Raw genomic sequence first — 20,033 nt, forward strand, 5'->3', positions numbered from 1 at the left:
ATTTTCATCACGAAACAAAGTAATACATAAGAAATCATTTATTTTAAAGCGTGATGAAATAAAACATCACAATTTTCATCACGAAACAAAGTAATACATAAGAAATCATTTCTTTTAAAGCATGATGATATAAAACATCACGATTCTCATCACAAAACAAAGTAATACATAAGAAATCATTTGTTTTAGAGCGTGATGAAATAAAACATCACGATTTTCATCACAAAACAAAGTAATACATAAGAAATCATTTGTTTTAGAGCGTGATGAAATAAAACATCACGATTTTCATCACAAAACAAAGTAATACATAAGAAATCATTTGTTTTAAAGCGTGATGAAATAAAACATCACAATTTTCATCACAAAACAAAGTAATACATAAGAAATCATTTACTTTAGAGCGTGATGAAATAAAACATCACGATTTTCATCACAAAACAAAGTAATACATAAGAAATCATTTGCTTTAGAGCGTGATGAAATAAAACATCACGATTTTCATCACGAAACAAAGTAATACATAAGAAATCAACACGAAACAAAGTAATACATAAGAAATCATTTGCTTTAGAGCGTGATGAAATAAAACATCACGATTTTCATCACGAAACAAAGTAATACATAAAAAATCATTATTTTAATGCGTGATGAAATAAAACATCACAATTTTCATCACAAAACAAAGTAATACATAAGAAATAATTTGTTTTAGAGCGTGATGAAATAAAACATCACGATTTTCATCACGAAACAAAGTAATACATAAGAAAGCATTTCTTTTAAAGCGTGATGAAATAAAACATCACGATTTTCATAACAAAATAAAGTAATACATAAGAAATCATTTCTTTTAAAGCGTGATGAAATAAAACATCACGATTTTCATCACAAAACAAAGTAATACATAAGAAATCATTTCTTTTAAAGCGTGATGAAATAAAACATCACGATTTTCATAACAAAACAAAGTAATACATAAGAAATCATTTCTTTTAAAGCGTGATGAAATAAAACATCACGATTTTCATCACGAAACAAAGTAATACATAAGAAATCATTTCTTTTAAAGCATGATGACATAAAACATCACGATTTTCATCACAAAACAAAGTATTACATAAGAAATCATTTGTTTTAGAGCGTGATGAAATAAAACATCACGATTTTCATCACAAAACAAAGTAATACATAAGAAATCATTTGTTTTAGAGCGTGATGAAATAAAACATCACGATTTTCATCACAAAACAAAGTAATACATAAGAAATCATTTGTTTTAGAGCGTGATGAAATAAAACATCACGATTTTCATCACGAAACAAAGTAATACATAAGAAATCATTTATTTTAAAGCGTGATGAAATAAAACATCACAATTTTCATCACGAAACAAAGTAATACATAAGAAATCATTTCTTTTAAAGCATGATGATATAAAACATCACGATTCTCATCACAAAACAAAGTAATACATAAGAAATCATTTGTTTTAGAGCGTGATGAAATAAAACATCACGATTTTCATCACAAAACAAAGTAATACATAAGAAATCATTTGTTTTAGAGCGTGATGAAATAAAACATCACGATTTTCATCACAAAACAAAGTAATACATAAGAAATCATTTGTTTTAAAGCGTGATGAAATAAAACATCACGATTTTCATCACAAAACAAAGTAATACATAAGAAATAAGAAATCATTTGTTTTAGAGCGTGATGAAATAAAACATCACGATTTTTATCACAAAACAAAGTAATACATAAGAAATCATTTCTTTTAAAGCGTGATGAAATAAAATATCACGATTTTCATCACGAAACAAAGTAATACATAAGAAATCATTTCTTTTAAAGCATGATGACATAAAACATCACGATTTTCATCACAAAACAAAGTAATACATAAGAAATCATTATTTTAATGCGTGATGAAATAAAACATCACAATTTTCATCACAAAACAAAGTAAAAAAGAAATCATTTATTTTAAAGCGTGATGAAATAAAACATCACGATTTTCATCACGAAACAAAGTAATACATAAGAAATCATTTCTTTTAAAGCATGATGACATAAAATATCACGATTTTCATCACGAAACAAAGTAATACATAAGAAATCATTTGTTTTAGAGCGTGATGAAATAAAACATCACGATTTTTATCACGAAACAAAGTAATACATAAGAAATCATTTATTTTAAAGCGTGATGAAATAAAACATCACGATTTTCATCATGAAACAAAGTAATACATAAGAAATCATTTCTTTTAAAGCGTGATGAAATAAAACATCACGATTTTCATCACGAAACAAAGTAATACATAAGAAATCGTTTCTTTTAATGCGTGATGAAATAAAACATCACAATTTTCATCACAAAACAAAGTAAAAAAGAAATCATTTATTTTAAAGCGTGATGAAATAAAACATCACGATTTTCATCACGAAACAAAGTAATACATAAGAAATCATTTCTTTTAAAGCATGATGACATAAAACATCACGATTTTCATCACAAAACAAAGTAATACATATGAAATTATTTGTTTTAGAGCGTGATGAAATAAAACATCACGATTTTCATCACAAAACAAAGTAATACATAAGAAATCATTTCTTTTAAAGCGTGATGAAATAAAACATCACGATTTTCATCACGAAACAAAGTAATACATAAGAAATCATTTCTTTTAAAGCATGATGACATAAAACATCACGATTCTCATCACAAAACAAAGTAATACATAAGAAATCATTTGTTTTAGAGCGTGATGAAATAAAACATCACGATTTTCATCACAAAACAAAGTAATACATAAGAAATCATTTGTTTTAGAGCGTGATGAAATAAAACATCACGATTTTCATCACAAAACAAAGTAATACATATGAAATCATTTGTTTTAGAGCGTGATGAAATAAAACATCACGATTTTCATCACAAAACAAAGTAATACATAAGAAATCATTTGTTTTAGAGCGTGATGAAATAAAACATCACGAGTTTTATCACGAAACAAAGTAATACATAAGAAATCATTTATTTTAAAGCGTGATGAAATAAAACATCACGATTTTCATCATGAAACAAAGCAATACATAAGAAATCATTTCTTTTAAAGCATGATGACATAAAACATCACGATTTTCATCACAAAACAAAGTAATACATAAGAAATCATTTGTTTTAGAGCGTGATGAAATAAAACATCACGATTTTCATCACAAAACAAAGTAATACATAAGAAATCATTTGTTTTAGAGCGTGATGAAATAAAACCATCATTTATTTTAAAGCGTGATGAAATAAAACATCACAATTTTCATCACGAAACAAAGTAATACATAAGAAATCATTTCTTTTAAAGCATGATGATATAAAACATCACGATTCTCATCACAAAACAAAGTAATACATAAGAAATCATTTGTTTTAGAGCGTGATGAAATAAAACATCACGATTTTCATCACAAAACAAAGTAATACATAAGAAATCATTTGTTTTAGAGCGTGATGAAATAAAACATCACGATTTTCATCACAAAACAAAGTAATACATAAGAAATCATTTGTTTTAGAGCGTGATGAAATAAAACATCACGATTTTCATCACAAAACAAAGTAATACATAAGAAATCATTTCTTTTAAAGCGTGATGAAATAAAATATCACGATTTTCATCACGAAACAAAGTAATACATAAGAAATCATTTCTTTTAAAGCATGATGACATAAAACATCACGATTCTCATCACAAAACAAAGTAATACATAAGAAATCATTTGTTTTAGAGCGTGATGAAATAAAACATCACGATTTTCATCACAAAACAAAGTAATACATAAGAAATCATTTGTTTTAGAGCGTGATGAAATAAAACATCACGATTTTCATCACAAAACAAAGTAATACATAAGAAATCATTTGTTTTAGAGCGTGATGAAATAAAACATCACGATTTTCATCACAAAACAAAGTAATACATAAGAAATCATTTGTTTTAGAGCGTGATGAAATAAAACATCACGATTTTTATCACGAAACAAAGTAATACATAAGAAATCATTTATTTTAAAGCGTGATGAAATAAAACATCACGATTTTTATCATGAAACAAAGTAATACATAAGAAATCATTTCTTTTAAAGCGTGATGAAATAAAACATCACGATTTTCATCACGAAACAAAGTAATACATAAGAAATCATTTCTTTTAATGCGTGATGAAATAAAACATCACAATTTTCATCACAAAACAAAGTAAAAAAGAAATCATTTATTTTAAAGCGTGATGAAATAAAACATCACGATTTTCATCACGAAACAAAGTAATACATAAGAAATCATTTCTTTTAAAGCATGATGACATAAAACATCACGATTTTCATCACAAAACAAAGTAATACATATGAAATTATTTGTTTTAGAGCGTGATGAAATAAAACATCACGATTTTCATCACAAAACAAAGTAATACATAAGAAATCATTTCTTTTAAAGCGTGATGAAATAAAACATCACGATTTTCATCACGAAACAAAGTAATACATAAGAAATCATTTCTTTTAAAGCATGATGACATAAAACATCACGATTCTCATCACAAAACAAAGTAATACATAAGAAATCATTTGTTTTAGAGCGTGATGAAATAAAACATCACGATTTTCATCACAAAACAAAGTAATACATAAGAAATCATTTGTTTTAGAGCGTGATGAAATAAAACATCACGATTTTCATCACAAAACAAAGTAATACATAAGAAATCATTTGTTTTAGAGCGTGATGAAATAAAACATCACGATTTTCATCACAAAACAAAGTAATACATAAGAAATCATTTGTTTTAGAGCGTGATGAAATAAAACATCACGATTTTTATCACGAAACAAAGTAATACATAAGAAATCATTTATTTTAAAGCGTGATGAAATAAAACATCACGATTTTAATCATGAAACAAAGTAATACATAAGAAATCATTTCTTTTAAAGAATGATGACATAAAACATCACGATTTTCATCACAAAACAAAGTAATACATAAGAAATCATTTGTTTTAGAGCGTGATGAAATAAAACATCACGATTTTCATCACAAAACAAAGTAATACATAAGAAATCATTTGTTTTAGAGCGTGATGAAATAAAACATCACGATTTTCATCACAAAACAAAGTAATACATAAGAAATCAACACGAAACAAAGTAATACATAAGAAATCGTTTGTTTTAGAGCGTGATGAAATAAAACATCACAATTTTTATCACAAAACAAAGTAATACATAAGAAATCATTTTTTCGTGGGTGATGAAATAAAACAGAGGGCGTACCCGGTGATGTTTTTTGTGATGTTCAATTTCCTCACTTTTTCAACCTTGCCCTAAATCGTGCCATAGCTGATCATTGATTGCGATTGATACCATACTGTTTTGTTTTGTTTTTTATTGTTCTATACACACACAACAAGATAAATGTGAAATGTTCTTCCCATTCCCTTGTTTTTCTTCTGGCAATACCTTTTTTCCAATATTTAAATCGGTATTCCTATGGAACGTATTAATTTTTAACTAAAATTCTTTCTACGTCGCGCCGTTTACTTTTTTGTCCACGTGTTTATTTTGGGGGATATGTACGTGACAAACGATAAACGGAATTTATATAGCGCCTTAGATATGAACAAAGCGCTTTACATTGATCTTAAAAGTACAAATTACAATACATCTTAGGCTTCAATAAAATGTACAACTAAAAAATAAACTAAGATCGGTTGGTTTGGGGATTGGATAGCGATGTTTGCACAGTTTATTTGTGGGACCTGATAGCACATACGACACAACAACTTGCATTCTGAATACGAGAAATGTCTTATATCAATTAATTTTTGATTTTTCATAATATGTTATATAATTCAGATGCTATAGCAAATTGATATTTTATTGTCATTTAACAGTCCTCGAAGTAAATCTATATATCTAAATGATATGTACTTAATATGTATACAGCTGGAAGAAAAACCCGACCATCGGTTGAAGATTTTGACCATTTTTATTGAAGATACAGATTTTTTTCCAAAAGAGCTCAAATTGAAAAAAAAAAAAAAAGTTTTCTTCGAAATATGTCAAATTGAAGACCTGAGCGCAAGAAGGCCGTAAGTCCACTTGGCCCCTCAACATGTATACACTAAAGTTACGTGTAGTTTCTTAGTGTTTTATAATGTTTAACACATGTTCCAGGGTGAAAACATCATGAAAGGTTGTGAAAGATTTATTTTGGCCCCTGAACATGTGTAAAAGATTACCAAACTATACGCAACTTAAGTGTATACATGTTGAGGGGCCAAGTGGACTTACGGTCTTCTTGCGCTCAGGTCTTTAATTGCAAATGTCTTAATATTCTTTCACAAATCATTTTGTTTGTAATACAATACTTGTCAGGAAAAGCGACAATAATTAGATAAACTAAAATAAGAACATTTTCAATCTTGAATCTCAGAAGGATTGCATGCTTTTCAACAAACAATGGTTTTAATCAGATGTAATTTTAACTATGCGTAAAGACAGTACAAATATGCTAATATTCTTAGCGTGTTATTAAGGCTTTAATTTCTTTTTATTATTCAGGCCGACAAGTTTTTATATTATTATTGCCGTTAGCCCTTCTCGGATGGTTAGTAATATGAATGAAGCTTTCTTAAGTAGCATTGTTTGTACGAGTATGCTGCAATGTTTCATTCCCTTCAACACTCTACAAAATAACTCAATCTGCGTAAAAACAGAAACAAGGTAAAAATGTAATAAACATTATTTTACTCAACATTGAGTTAGTTTTTTGAGTACAAGTAACCCAACGTTAAGTAAAAATTGAGCTGTTCCATTTTAACTCAATATTGAGTATGTTTTAGCTTGAAGAGAAAGGTGATTTAGTGCGGACGACTCCTGAATGAAAGTGAGACAAAATCCCTCTGCCTTGAACAAATCTTTAATTTTTACTTTACGACTTAAGCTCCACTATTTAAAGTTTCTATCTATGCCTGAGGTGAACAAATAAATGGCCTCTCAGCAAACATTTTAATAACAATTTATATATTGGGTTGTATAAAAGTTATTAAAACATATGAAACAGCACTACAACAACATTTTAAAATTGCTACCTAAATGTTATTGTAAAATATTGTGGGCAAACATGTTAGCAAAATATTTCGTCAGCAATTAAGGGATCTAAAATGAGCGTTTATTGCGTTTCGACAGTATTTTTTGTGGGACATGAGAGCACTTCAGACCTATCGAATTGCATTCTGAATACGAAGCATGTCTTTCTGATATCAAATAATTTTCCTTTTTGAAAATCACAATATAATACAAATTTTATGACAAATTATAAAAATTTGATATTTTTCAAATTTTTGATATATAACAGTCCTCGAAGTAAATTATCTAATGACATATTCTTAAAGTGTATGTAGCAAGGAGGAAAAGCCGACGGTCAATTGAAAATTTTGACCTTTCATATTGAAGATATGGATTTTTTTCCCAAAAAGACCTAATTTTTGTTGGTGTTTTGGGAAAAAATCCATATCTTCAATACGAAAGGTCAAAATTTTCAATTGATCATCGGCTTTTCATCCCACCTACATACGCTTTAAGTATAAATCATCAGATTTATAAAGTTTACTTCGAGTACTGTTAAATATCAAAAATATCAATTTTTAATGATTTGCCATAAAATGTGTATTAAATTGCGAATTTCACAAATTCAAAATTATTTGATATCAGAATGACATTCTTCGTATTCAGAATGCAATTCAATATGTCTGATGTGCTCTAATGTCCCACAATAAATACTGTCCAAACGTTCATACCCCAGCCCTTAAACAGCATTAGGTTATTTTCGTTTTTAAGTTTGAAAAATATTTTTGAACGTTGTTAAAACGTTTTATACCCTGTATTTAACCGACATTTAAACGTTTTCTGTAAAACGTTTGGTGTTTGTTGGTTTATAATATAAAAACGACATAGTTAAGGAAATTGTTACAGATGTAAGATATTCAATACTTGCGTATCAGTATGCATGTAAGTGTGCATGAGAGTTACTAATATGTGACTGGCCCCGGTCAATTTTGTTTTATTTCGTGTTTAGAAAATATATATCATAAGCTTTGCAATGCTATATCATTTGACTTCAAACGATATCCAGAAGCGGGGTTATGGTTTGTTGAACTCTGTTCTTTCAACAAAATTGTACCCTTTTCGGCTTTACATGTGTCTGTTTTTCCACATTTCTGGTAATAAATATCAAACAGTCATAATTGGCGGCCATTTCAAATCATCCCCAAGTCAACGAGGTTCAGGAATGTCATCTCATTGTTAATTGTTGGTTATACATACCTAGACAAAATACAATGCTTTGTTATCCACCACTTGAACAGGATTTAGCCAAAGCAAACAAAGACAAAAACTATTTAAGGATTCTATAGAAATAGGTAGAAGCTTATTATCCTCTTCAGCAATAGGATTATTGATTGGTTTAAACAGTGTTTGATGAGATACTTGTCGCACCAAATTGAGGTAACTATGAATACGACCTTCACGCACATTTTACACTGTAACTCAGAGAACAATTTGCCGACTTTACGGCTCATTAGTAGTGTCCAGTCACATATTAGGGTTATGTGGTTATGCTTAGGGTTATCAGTGTACCGTGCCAGAAGTGGGTAAGTATAATAATAGCTGCCATGTGTAACTGCCATGTTTAGTTGAGCACTGTGTGCAAATTGCAAGTTTTCATTCAGCTATTGCACTTACCCACTTCTGGCACTGGGCAGTCGTTATGAGTAGTGGAAAGGTTTGGGTCTAGGGTTAGGGTAAAAGTTAGGTATAGGTAAAGGTTATAAATTTAAAGCCACGATTTCTCCGTGATACGGAAAAACGGAAATATTTACGAAATTCGGGGTTTGCTCACAAAAATTTGAAAATGCCACAAAATAGTGAAAAAATGTGTGAAATGTCTAACTTTTGTGTTGATTTGCAAAATAAAACAATGAAAAGTGATTATTTAGCAATAATCAACCATTAAACAATCCATTCTAGCAATATTCTAGGCCTATGATGCAAGATTCTAGGCATACTACAGTAACATGTAAGACAAATACACTTTTAAAACATGTTTGTTTTAACTTATAGTGGAAAACGGAAAATCACGGAAATCGTCCAATTTGTAACACGGATTTTAAATTTTGTTACACGGAGAAATCGTGGCTTTAAATAAGTTATAATACGTCAATTTTATAGAAGATTCCATATCGACCAATTAATGTCATAGTGAAATAAAAAACCATTAATATACTGCAAACATTGACCTTACTGTTAATTCACAGGATTTTCTCCTGAAACAACGAAAATTTAATAACATGTCTATTTATAGAAATAACAATGAAGGTTTCTATTGTATGCGAGGCTTAATGAAATGGCACTTGGGCAACCTGTCAAATATTACAACACAATGGGTATGAAGGCAGATGCTTACTACGGCTTTTGTAGTGCTTATTTCCAAAACTGTTTGAACTCCATGTGCCACTTTGTGATATTTATTTGATTGAAATATGTAGCTATTTCAAATTCAAATTTAAAATTTTTTTTATTAACTAAACGTGGAAATGGGAATAATGATTGTTATAATTATGATATATTTATATCAAAATCAACTTATTTGCACTTCACCCTATTTTGTCCAATTTGGGGGAAAATAATTTTAAAACGTTTTTCATTCAAACCTTGGCGTTGAGATTATATCCATTTCTGCGATACATTGACTTTTTATTGACCATTGACTTGACTTACTTGACTTATCTGCACAGGCCGTTGTGGCCCTTTGCCCTCTGCCGAGTAAGCCTCCTCCATTCAGTGCTGTCTGTTGCTTGTGTCTTTGCTTCATGTGGGGTCATTTCCAAGTCCCTCTGAATTTGGTCCTTCCATCTGGTTAGTGGAGGACCTGGTGGTCTTTTCTTGCTGAAGTCATTAATGTAGGCTTGGTGGGGAAGCCGATGTTGAGGCATCCTGAAGATATGCCCAACCCATTTCAAACGTCTCCGGCAGATAACATCGTCGATGGAGCTAGTGATGTTGAGACTCTGTCTGATGGAATTATTGCGGATTTTGTCAAGTAGGGAAACTCCAAGCATTGCCCCAGGCATCGCATTTCAAAAACATTCTGTGTCGATCGGATTCACGTAACGCCCAGGATTCTGACCCATAGGTGGCAATAGGGAGGATGAGCGGCTGGTAGATCCTTACTTTCAGCGATCTGGTGATGTCATGGTTAGACCAGATGGTATTTTTCAATCTACCAAATGCCAAGGCTGCCAACTTTGTGCGCGTTTAATATCCTCTTCTACTGAGGGCACACTACTACCGAGAAAGACGAAGTTATTTACTTTGACAATGGGCATTTGGTTCAGCATGATTCATTAGTGGAGATTTGCAGGTGCTCAAAGTCCGAGCCTAGATTTTGGATGCCCTTCATGACAAACTCCAGATATAGATTGAAGAGGCATGGTGAGAGAAGACATCACTGTCTAACACCAACAAGGACTTCAAACCAATCGGTGATCTTCCCATTTACCACGACTGAGCATTTGGTTTGCTCATACATTTTTGCAATGAGGTTTACCAGTTTGGTATCTACTCCTACTAATCGCAGTAATATGCCATGTTAGGTAGGAGGTATGGTTTGTGCTTACGGGGACAAACAAAAGTTTTATGACGCTTATTATACTGCCAGCACCCGTGCCACGCCAGTCCTTTTCCCGTCCACGTTTTCATTCAATATAAACACACATAAACACGTGTATCCGATATTTGCTTAGCACAATCATGACAATAATCGGAATAAGCTATTATATACTTATGGTCCTCTCTACACTAACGTTGAATGTATTACTCTCTCACTGAGCGCAAAGCGGTTAGTATTTAACCAATGAGGTTTCCTAACGCAACAAAACTCTCTCTGGGTAAAAGCATAGATTATCAATAGTAAAAGCCAATCGCTGTCGCTCAACTATGTAGTATAAATTTAGATTTAGATGTTACGATCCGCGGATGTTTGGTTTCTGAGCAAAAGAGAAATGAAAACTTATAATTTGAAACGAGGGAGTGTCAGACATACACTTATATTAAAAGGCACATTTTGATGGAATACCACTATTTTAATACCACTACTAAGTCTTCATCTGAGAGTAAATGGGTTTTTTTTTACAAAGGGATGAGTCTCATATCCCTGGTTAAATCCACAAACACATGTTTCTGATTTACCTGTGCGATATCGCAATGGGCTGTGATGAAATAGGTATTAAAATTTCAGTTGGATGCACCATTACAAAGCAAACGCACGGTAAAATACTGTACGTGTATGGCAAGCCAAGGGGTCCAAAAGCGTGGAACTGCTACGCGTAGCTTCTTTCTCGTTACGTGCAGCTTATTAACCAATCAGATTCGCGGTTTTAAACACGTGGAGCTGATGTAAACATCCTCTCTCACAAATATTACGTTGTTAATTTTTGTAAATGAAAATATCTGTAGTATATCAGCAAAAAATGGTATAGGTGCTATTAAAGTAATATCTGAACAGAATTATGATTGTTCTATATTTAGGGGGCTATTTTTTTCTTCGGAAGGGGATCCCAAATATAGGGGGTCATACTTTTTTGGAAAGAAAGAGGGAGGGGTCATATTTTGATAATGACAAAATGTAGGGAGTCAAAAGATGACTACAGATAGGGTGTTATTGTATTCAAAAAGACTGATTTCAATACAATTTTAGCCTGTCTAGGGGGTAAGGTGTATCGGTGGTGGGAGTCGGGGGGGTCATAACATTTTGATGCCGAAATAGTGAGGGCCGCAATTTTATTGACGCCGACTTTTTGTAAATTTATGAACCCCCCGTTTCAAAAAAAAATGATGAGCCATTTTACTCTCTCCATATTTACACAGTGGCATGTGATATCGCTTTCCCTGCAATCTCTTAACACAGCGCTTTACATCAGTAGTAGTTGTTGTTTGACCTTCATATCCCCACCACCGCTAATACAGCCCGAGTATAAAGTTACTTGCTATTAAACACGGTGTAAACTTGGAAACACTAAATAAATATGCTTTGTGTCATTTTAGCCAGGCATTAGCAACATGTTCTCTTGACACGTGCTGTGATTTGGCCTCCTTACCCGCTCGTTATCTATGCTAATTCCGTAAATTAATTACCAGATAATAATTGTGAAAGAGGATACCTAGCACTATACTACGCGCAGCTAACGACCCAACCACGTGATTAAATTTGACTATTTTGATTGGTCAAACAGCTGCTCGTAACGAGAAAGAAGCTACGCGTAGCAGTTCCACGCTTTTGGACCCCTTGGCTTGCCATATACGTGGCCTTTGTTTCCCAAATGAGAACAAAAGTCTGCATATTGTTAACCAACTTTGTTGATGGTACAACTCGTGTCAAACTTGTCAAAGTAATTGTGATTGTATCATACGAGTAAATGAGAAACATGTGGTTTCAATAATCACCCACTTGAAATCCGCTGGCTCTCTCCACTGACCAAAGTTTTGGACAGGTTTGAGAGTTGATTTTGCTATTATCTTTCATTTACATATCAGGGAGGTACGACCATTTGCAGATGCCCCACCTACTCAGTTTTTCACTTACATGTAATGTATACATTATTCTTGATTGACAGCAAGTACAAAAAATGGATGACATGAGATGTACACATGAAATAAAATACTAATAATGTCATAATTCTGTGTCTTGTTTGAATCTCCATTACAGGCCAAGGTCGCCAATTCGTGGGCTTCACATCAGCAGAAAACACAGTGAGGATATGGATGATATGAAACTAGTCAACAATACTGATTCGGATTATGGGGCAGTGGAGAAACACCACCATTCCGTACCTCATTCCAGACATGAAATATTAGTACAGGCGAGGAAGAAACTTATATTAGCATGTTTATTTAGTGCCGCGTTGATGATAGCACAGGTTATAGGTAAGAACTCTTTTCGTTAAACTTGACTTAACAAAACTTACACATACAATTAAAAGCCATTGGAATTTTCTAGCAGTCACGAAGGTCATCTGACATCAGTATTAGACATAGATTGTATAAGGACTATAAGAAGCATCAGATAACCTTGTGCAATATTAGACTCATATTGATAAAATACAATGGATATTTAACATGTTTAATGGATCCAGACTGTTAAGGAGTCGCATAACATTCTATGGTCAATGGCTTGACAAGGACATGAAGTTACCTGTGCCTGATGCAGTTACTTGCCGCATGTTAACAGTCAGTCAGCTGTTTTCTGTTTGTTAAACTAATTTATCACCGGTGATTGTCGTTAATCACCGGTAAATATGCCCATCATTTTAAGGCCCTATAAACGTAATAGTGCAATGCATTCGCATGTGAACCATTGTTCCAGACACTTAAAACGATCATTTTATGACTAATCAGAAGGGAACATAACAGATTTTTGGCCAAAATAACTCAGATGTTCTGATCAAACTGACTAGAAACTCAGCCAATATTATTATAGTTTAAAATAACAAGGGCATCCTCTAATCAAATATGATGCGGAGATCATTCACTAAACATGTAATGAATAGATTCTATTCAAAACGACAAGAACTTGTCAAATTTGACAAGGATGATTAGGGGCTGTGCAATAATTATGAGCCTCCCTAAAATTTCCAAATGACTCGCCAAAATCGCTTGCCCCCCCCCCCTCTCGGACCGCCAAAAATCGCTTGCCCCCACCCCCACCCCCATCAGCGCGCCGAAAAATCTTTGCCCCCCCCCCCCCCTTATTTTTGGTATCCCAATTTGCAAACTTTAAATGGTCTATATACATGTTGCGAGCGCAGCGAGCAGGAAAATTTGCATATTTAAGCGTTTCCGTACGGTTTTCCTAAGCCTTTTTAGAGCGTTTTATTTAAAAGGCGCCCCAAGAATGTGTGCCAAAAATCGCTTGGTCCTCCTCTCGGTTTGCCAAAAATCGCTTGCCCCCCCCTTTCGGCTCCCCACAAATTGCTTGCCCCCCCCCCCGCTTTTGCCCTCCCCCCGGCTCATAATTATTACACAGCCCCTTAGTCCGGGGGCGCATCAAGTCAACATGATATAGATATTCTGTTCAAATAATGATTTGTAGATCTGGTTAGTATGAATAGTTACTTGTTAAAATTGACCGGAAACTAACCGTTTTGATTAGGATTGTCACGTGATAATAAACCTATTCAAAATGAAAGGTATATCTCATCAAAACTATTCAATTTCTGGTCAAAATATTTTTTATTAGGAATTCTATTCCAATTCTATTCCAATATCATTTCTTTAATCATGTTTATTTACAATATTCAATTTGTAAAGAATAAGAATTTGCATGACTAATGACGAATTTATGACTTAGCGATTTATCGTGATATAATTAGTCATTTACGTGCATTACTAATTGCTTACTAATTGAATGACTAATTAAATGACAAATTATTTATCAAAAATCAGAGTTTAACAGTGTGTAACATTTATTTTTGTTTATGCAAAAATATCCAAATTTAAATGTTGATGCACTTTAGGACGTTCTGGTTCATATGTCTCTAATTTCCCTTAAATCATTTGTTCTCACCGCAGGTGGATATTTAGCCCAGAGTCTTGCCATAATGACAGATGCAGCTCATATGTTTACTGATTTCATAGGATTCGTTATTGGGTTATTCGCTATATGGTTATCACATAAACCACCCACTAAATATATGAACTATGGATGGCATCGTGCAGGTAAGGATCGTGCACTTATTACGTGTTTCATGCCTTAAAAATCGAAGCAGAAAGATCCGTGAAAAACATAACAAAATCACTTTTAATATATTCATCAGCCTAATTTTTAACCTGTTTTAACCAGTCAAGCCCTCTAGCCCTCTAGCACCAAGCCCTCTAGCGTTATTAACTGGTTATACCAGGTAAAAAATTAGGATGACGAATTATGTTACCAGTGATTTTGTTTTTCACTGATCTTTCTGCTTCGATCTTTTTAGACGCTGTCCACGTAATGTTTTGTTTGTATGCGTTTATTGAGGTTTTTATTGTTTATATTAGCATATTTTACATGCAGATGGGGATGGTTGTATCTTTTAGTTGATTAGTAATGTTTCTGTTTATATTCGTTCTCGTGTTTTATTTGGTTATGTTTCAAGTTCACTGATCTTTCTGCTTCGATCTTTTTAGATGTCCACGTAATGTTTGCTTGCATTTTTATGGTTTAAGTTAGCAGGCTTTGTATGCAGGTGGGGATGGCTGTATATTTTATTTACTTTGTAATGTTTCTGTTTATTTTCGTTCTCTGCATAGAGGTAGAGGGTTTGAGTAGTTTGGTGCTCTAGGTTATCGGTCGGAAGGTTATAAGATAATGAGCTTGATCATTTCTCCCCTATCTCACTCATTAAGGCCCTAAACGTACAGGCACCACAGTGGGGTGCATGGCGTACCGTGGTTCGGAGAGTCACGTAAGATTGTGCTCCCTTGTAAAAGAAGACCGATATTGCAGGCCTTTTCGTAAAGAGAAGGGGATCAGCCTGTTGTCTGTCACACTCAGCATTGAGGTCAAATTGTGCTGCCGTTAGGGGATTGGCAGCAGACAGTAATTATAACAGAATTGTTGTCAGTTTTTGAGCTCAATGCGCACGGTTCTTTCTCAATACGCAAGCTAACGACTATCATATCTTTTCAACACATATTCAAGTAAAAGCATAAAAATATGGCTTCTTTAGAATAAAAAAAAATACGGGAGATATTCATCATTTTCTACCCCGATATCCAAAGATTAATCGTCTGAATATCAAATCGTGCATAGCACATTCACGTGCATCAATCCCGGGTATTCACTTTATTGTATCTGCTGTACAATGTAATTATTAACCAGGCGATGTCGGTGTGCGATGTCTGTAGATCTTTACATACACCACAGACGGCTAGGCAAACATTTTTGAACATGAGTATTTGATACTTAAAACCAGTGTCACGAAAACTTCAAAAGTGCATGACTAGAGCACATTTTAAAATTCATTTACATGCACTCACAAATGTTAAAGATCGCAAGGCTTTTAAGGTGGTATCATGTATCTGGGGTGATTCGTTGAACCCATGTATAACATGAAATAAGAGAGATGTTCACCTACTTATTTCATTAATATGTGGCACGTTATAGATACCATAATTGGAATAAGTTAGTTCTACCTTTTAGTGGTGATGGCTTAGTTAGGATAAGCTGCACTGAAAGTGGACATGCTTGTTGAAGATAAGAGAAACTTTACAGGCGGTAGGGTATGAATTTAACCAAACATTGTTGAACTGAAAATACGGGACGAGTAAAGATTTTAGGTTATAGCTCATCATGTTGCATTCGGTTCGTCTGGATTATCAATTAAAATTATCGATGGGAATTCATACTCTCAAATTAATCAGTTATATTTAAACAGTCAGAAAAGCATGGAAATGCTTACTGCATGGAAACTAGTCACCCGCAGTCCATAAGACTGCAGTCATGGCAGCATTGATCTGATTTGTCTCTATACGTCCAGAGTGCCAATTAACAGTGATTTTGCTTCTTCTCTGATCAATTTCCTTTGTGATTAAGACAATTTGTGGACAATGGATAATTTTATTATGAGAATTGGCAGCCTTAACATTTAGAGACAAATAAGAGCTAAAATGCAATAGTAAATATTAAAGGAGTATTTCGTGATCCTAGCATCCTCTTTTTATGACATTTTTCAGTACATATCCACGAAAAAAGCCTATTCCCAAAATGTCAGTTGATTTCGATTTTGCGTTTGCGAGTTATGCATGATTATGTGTATTACACTGCTCCATAGATAATGCGTTGTAATTTCGTTCTGGTATACCAGAACGAAATTCAAATTTCACGATATCTTTGCTAAACGAAATAATCTGCAAGAAATATTTTGTACATAAACATTATGTAGCCAGAGGTTCCCAGTGATATAAAAATCTCAACTTTTTTTGAGAAAAGTGGGGGGATGAGGCTGTGGATCACGAAATGCCCCTTTAAAACAGAGAAACGCTAATAAGACACAACCGATGTAACTCAGTATACCAGTACCAATATATATAATGAAACCGGTTGAACTAAATTAAATAAGAGCCACGAAGGTAGCCAGGATACCCATTTCAATGTGGTATGAGCTTGATCAGTGGTAGCCTCTATACTTATACCCATGGAAGTCTCTTACGCCCATACCTTAATACCCTGCGCTCTGGCATTTTACCCTTAGTGTAAGCGGCTCATATTTATTACATGGCCCACTGATTATCTTATTTCACAACATTTTAAGCATTTTAATAACTAAGAGGCCGTGTACAATTTGACATCTTTGTATTCCTATGAACGATCAGCGTATTTAATAAGCCGCACTTATCATCGTTACTTGCACAACATTCAATAAAGCATAATAGGGGGTTTAGTTAAAGCTTTCAAAAAAGGTAACTGATATATCGGCGTGTTTAAACAAGTGTACAAAGACCAGTCAGGTAGGATAACGTGAACCAAAAGGGCGTTGCTTTCTATTATGCTTCTAAGTAGCATTCCCTACGTCCGACTGCAAACGACAACTTTAATATTTTTATTAATTCTAAAATTGCAGAATTGTAAATTTCCATGACCATAATGGAATCAGCATGAAAAATGCATTAAAATGAGTACAAACAAGCCTAGTATTGGTTAACTTGTTTTTAAGCTACCTCTTGATATTTTTCGAGAATATCTCAAAAAACGACCCTAATATGTTGAAGCATATGTCTAGCACACAGAATATTAAAGTATCATCAGAAGGAAATAGCAGCAATATATTTTTAATTAAAACATTGACAACTGATATCAGCTGAATTGAATAGAAACTGTACGAACACTTAGACACTTGATACCGATTCTGTGTGACTTATTAGATGGTCATTGAATGGACCTTAATATTTGCATGCTTCCTGAGTAGGGCTGAAGAGCAAGCGACATACTATTGATTTTCAAATTCATTTTCTTTTGCCAGAATGTGACATCCACCATGTTTTAACTGTTATATTGAAAACCACATGACCAATTCCCACAAAACCAGGGACAACACAAAATTGTAATTCGCAAAGTTTAAATTTAACATATACATTACTTGGTTTACATTGATATTATGTTTTTAAGCATAAAAGCACCAAATTTGATAAAGCAAAATAGGGGTTTAGTTAAAGCTTTCAAAAAAGGTAACTGATATATCGGCGTGTTTAAACAAGGGTGTAGAAAGACCAGTCAGGTAGGATAACGTGAACCAAAAGGGAGTTGCTTTCTATTATGCTTCTAAGTAGCATTCCCCACGCCCGACTGCAAACGACAACTTTAAAAAACATTTTTTGATAATCTACTGCTCAGCAAACAAAAATGTTTTACAGAAAACGTTTAAATCTCGGGTTATATAAATGGTATAATAACATTCCAAAAACATTCTTGAAAACTTGATACAAAACTTTCTAAACAGAATGTTATTTTGGAGTTGAAAAAATATTTTGCGAAAAATGTTTGCCAAAAATATTTTCAATAACGTTTTAAAAACGTTTTCATGACCTTTATATAACCCGACATTTAAATGTTATTAAAAGGTTTTGAAAAAAAAAAAACATTTTAAGAACATTTCTGTGTTTGCTGGGTTCAAATATTTCAATATAATGTTATTTAAATATTGACACAATATTTGGCAAAATTGTTTGCAAAAATAGTTTACAATAACATTTTTTGAAAACATTTCAAAACATTGTTGTAGTGTGTTTTCATACAAAACGTTTTAAAACGTTATCATGACCTTTATATAACCCGACATTTTAATGTTATTAAAACGTTTTTGTGTTTGCTGGGATCTTATGATATTTTGCGAGAATATCTCTAAAAACGACTCTTTATATTGAAGCCTATGTCTAGCACATAGAGTATTAAAGTATCATCAGGAGGCAACAGCAGCAATATATTTTTAATAAAACATTGACAAACCCTAAGAAACTATACGAAACTTTAGTGTATACATGTTGAGGGGCCAAATGGACTTACGGTCTTCTTGCGCTCAGGTCTTCACTTATTATGTGCATGCTTCCTGAGTAGGGCTGAAGAGCAAACGACATACTATTGATTTTCAAATTCATAATCTGTAGCCAGAATGTGACATCCACCATGTTTTAACTGTTATATTGAAAACCACATGACCAATTCCCACAAAACCAGGGACAACACAACATTGTACTTCGCAAAGTTTAAATTTAACATATACATTACTTGGTTTACATTGATATTATTAAGGAATCTTTAGACAACAGTGTTAATCAGTGGAATCTTTTTTATACAGTAGTGAATGGAAATTAACAACATGTACTTGTTGATTAAATAACACCCCTTCTTCTTAAATACTCATTGTTATTTGAAAAGTAATGGCAGCGTTTCCAGAAACACTAAAAACATTAATTTCATAAATATATGGTATCTTTTGCCGACATATACGAGGTTTGTTGGAATGCAGTAGAGTGTTTTCTTCCTTGATAAAATACATACGATACAACTTTACAATCGTAACAATACAGTCAATGTCGTTTGTGATTTGTTTGTAGCCTATATGTTCGTTTGATTTAGTTATTGTTTGTATTGACGGCATAATTGTGCATACGCTTCAATATTTTTCCATCCCCTAATACTAACATTGATAACTCACACTTATAAAGCTTGGCACAAAGCGGGGTAGTTTTTAAAAATATACAACTAGAGAAATCAATTTAAAAAATGCATTTTGTCAAATACAGTTTCGTAATTAAGAGGTTAAGTTGCTCAATAATAACCCAAAAGCTTGTTTTGTAGGAAAACGTTCTGCATTGTTTTGTATGCCATCAGCAGTGCGTAATTAGTATTCTGTTGGTTCCTATCATGC

At 32.9% G+C, this 20,033-nt stretch overlaps 1 protein-coding gene across 1 annotated transcript in view; it reads left to right on the forward strand.

Moving 5' to 3' along the window:
* The window catches only part of LOC140163184 (proton-coupled zinc antiporter SLC30A2-like), a 65,663-nt gene that overhangs the window by 17,604 nt on the left and 28,026 nt on the right, over positions 1–20,033 (forward strand). The window contains exons 2-3 of the mRNA XM_072186568.1: positions 12,839–13,056; positions 14,701–14,847. Of these exons, the coding sequence (XP_072042669.1) occupies positions 12,891–13,056; positions 14,701–14,847 (313 nt within the window). The 5' untranslated portion in view covers positions 12,839–12,890. The remainder of the gene's footprint in view (positions 1–12,838; positions 13,057–14,700; positions 14,848–20,033) is intronic.

Source organism: Amphiura filiformis, chromosome 10, assembly GCF_039555335.1.
Source record: "Amphiura filiformis chromosome 10, Afil_fr2py, whole genome shotgun sequence".
Taxonomy (NCBI): domain Eukaryota; kingdom Metazoa; phylum Echinodermata; class Ophiuroidea; order Amphilepidida; family Amphiuridae; genus Amphiura; species Amphiura filiformis.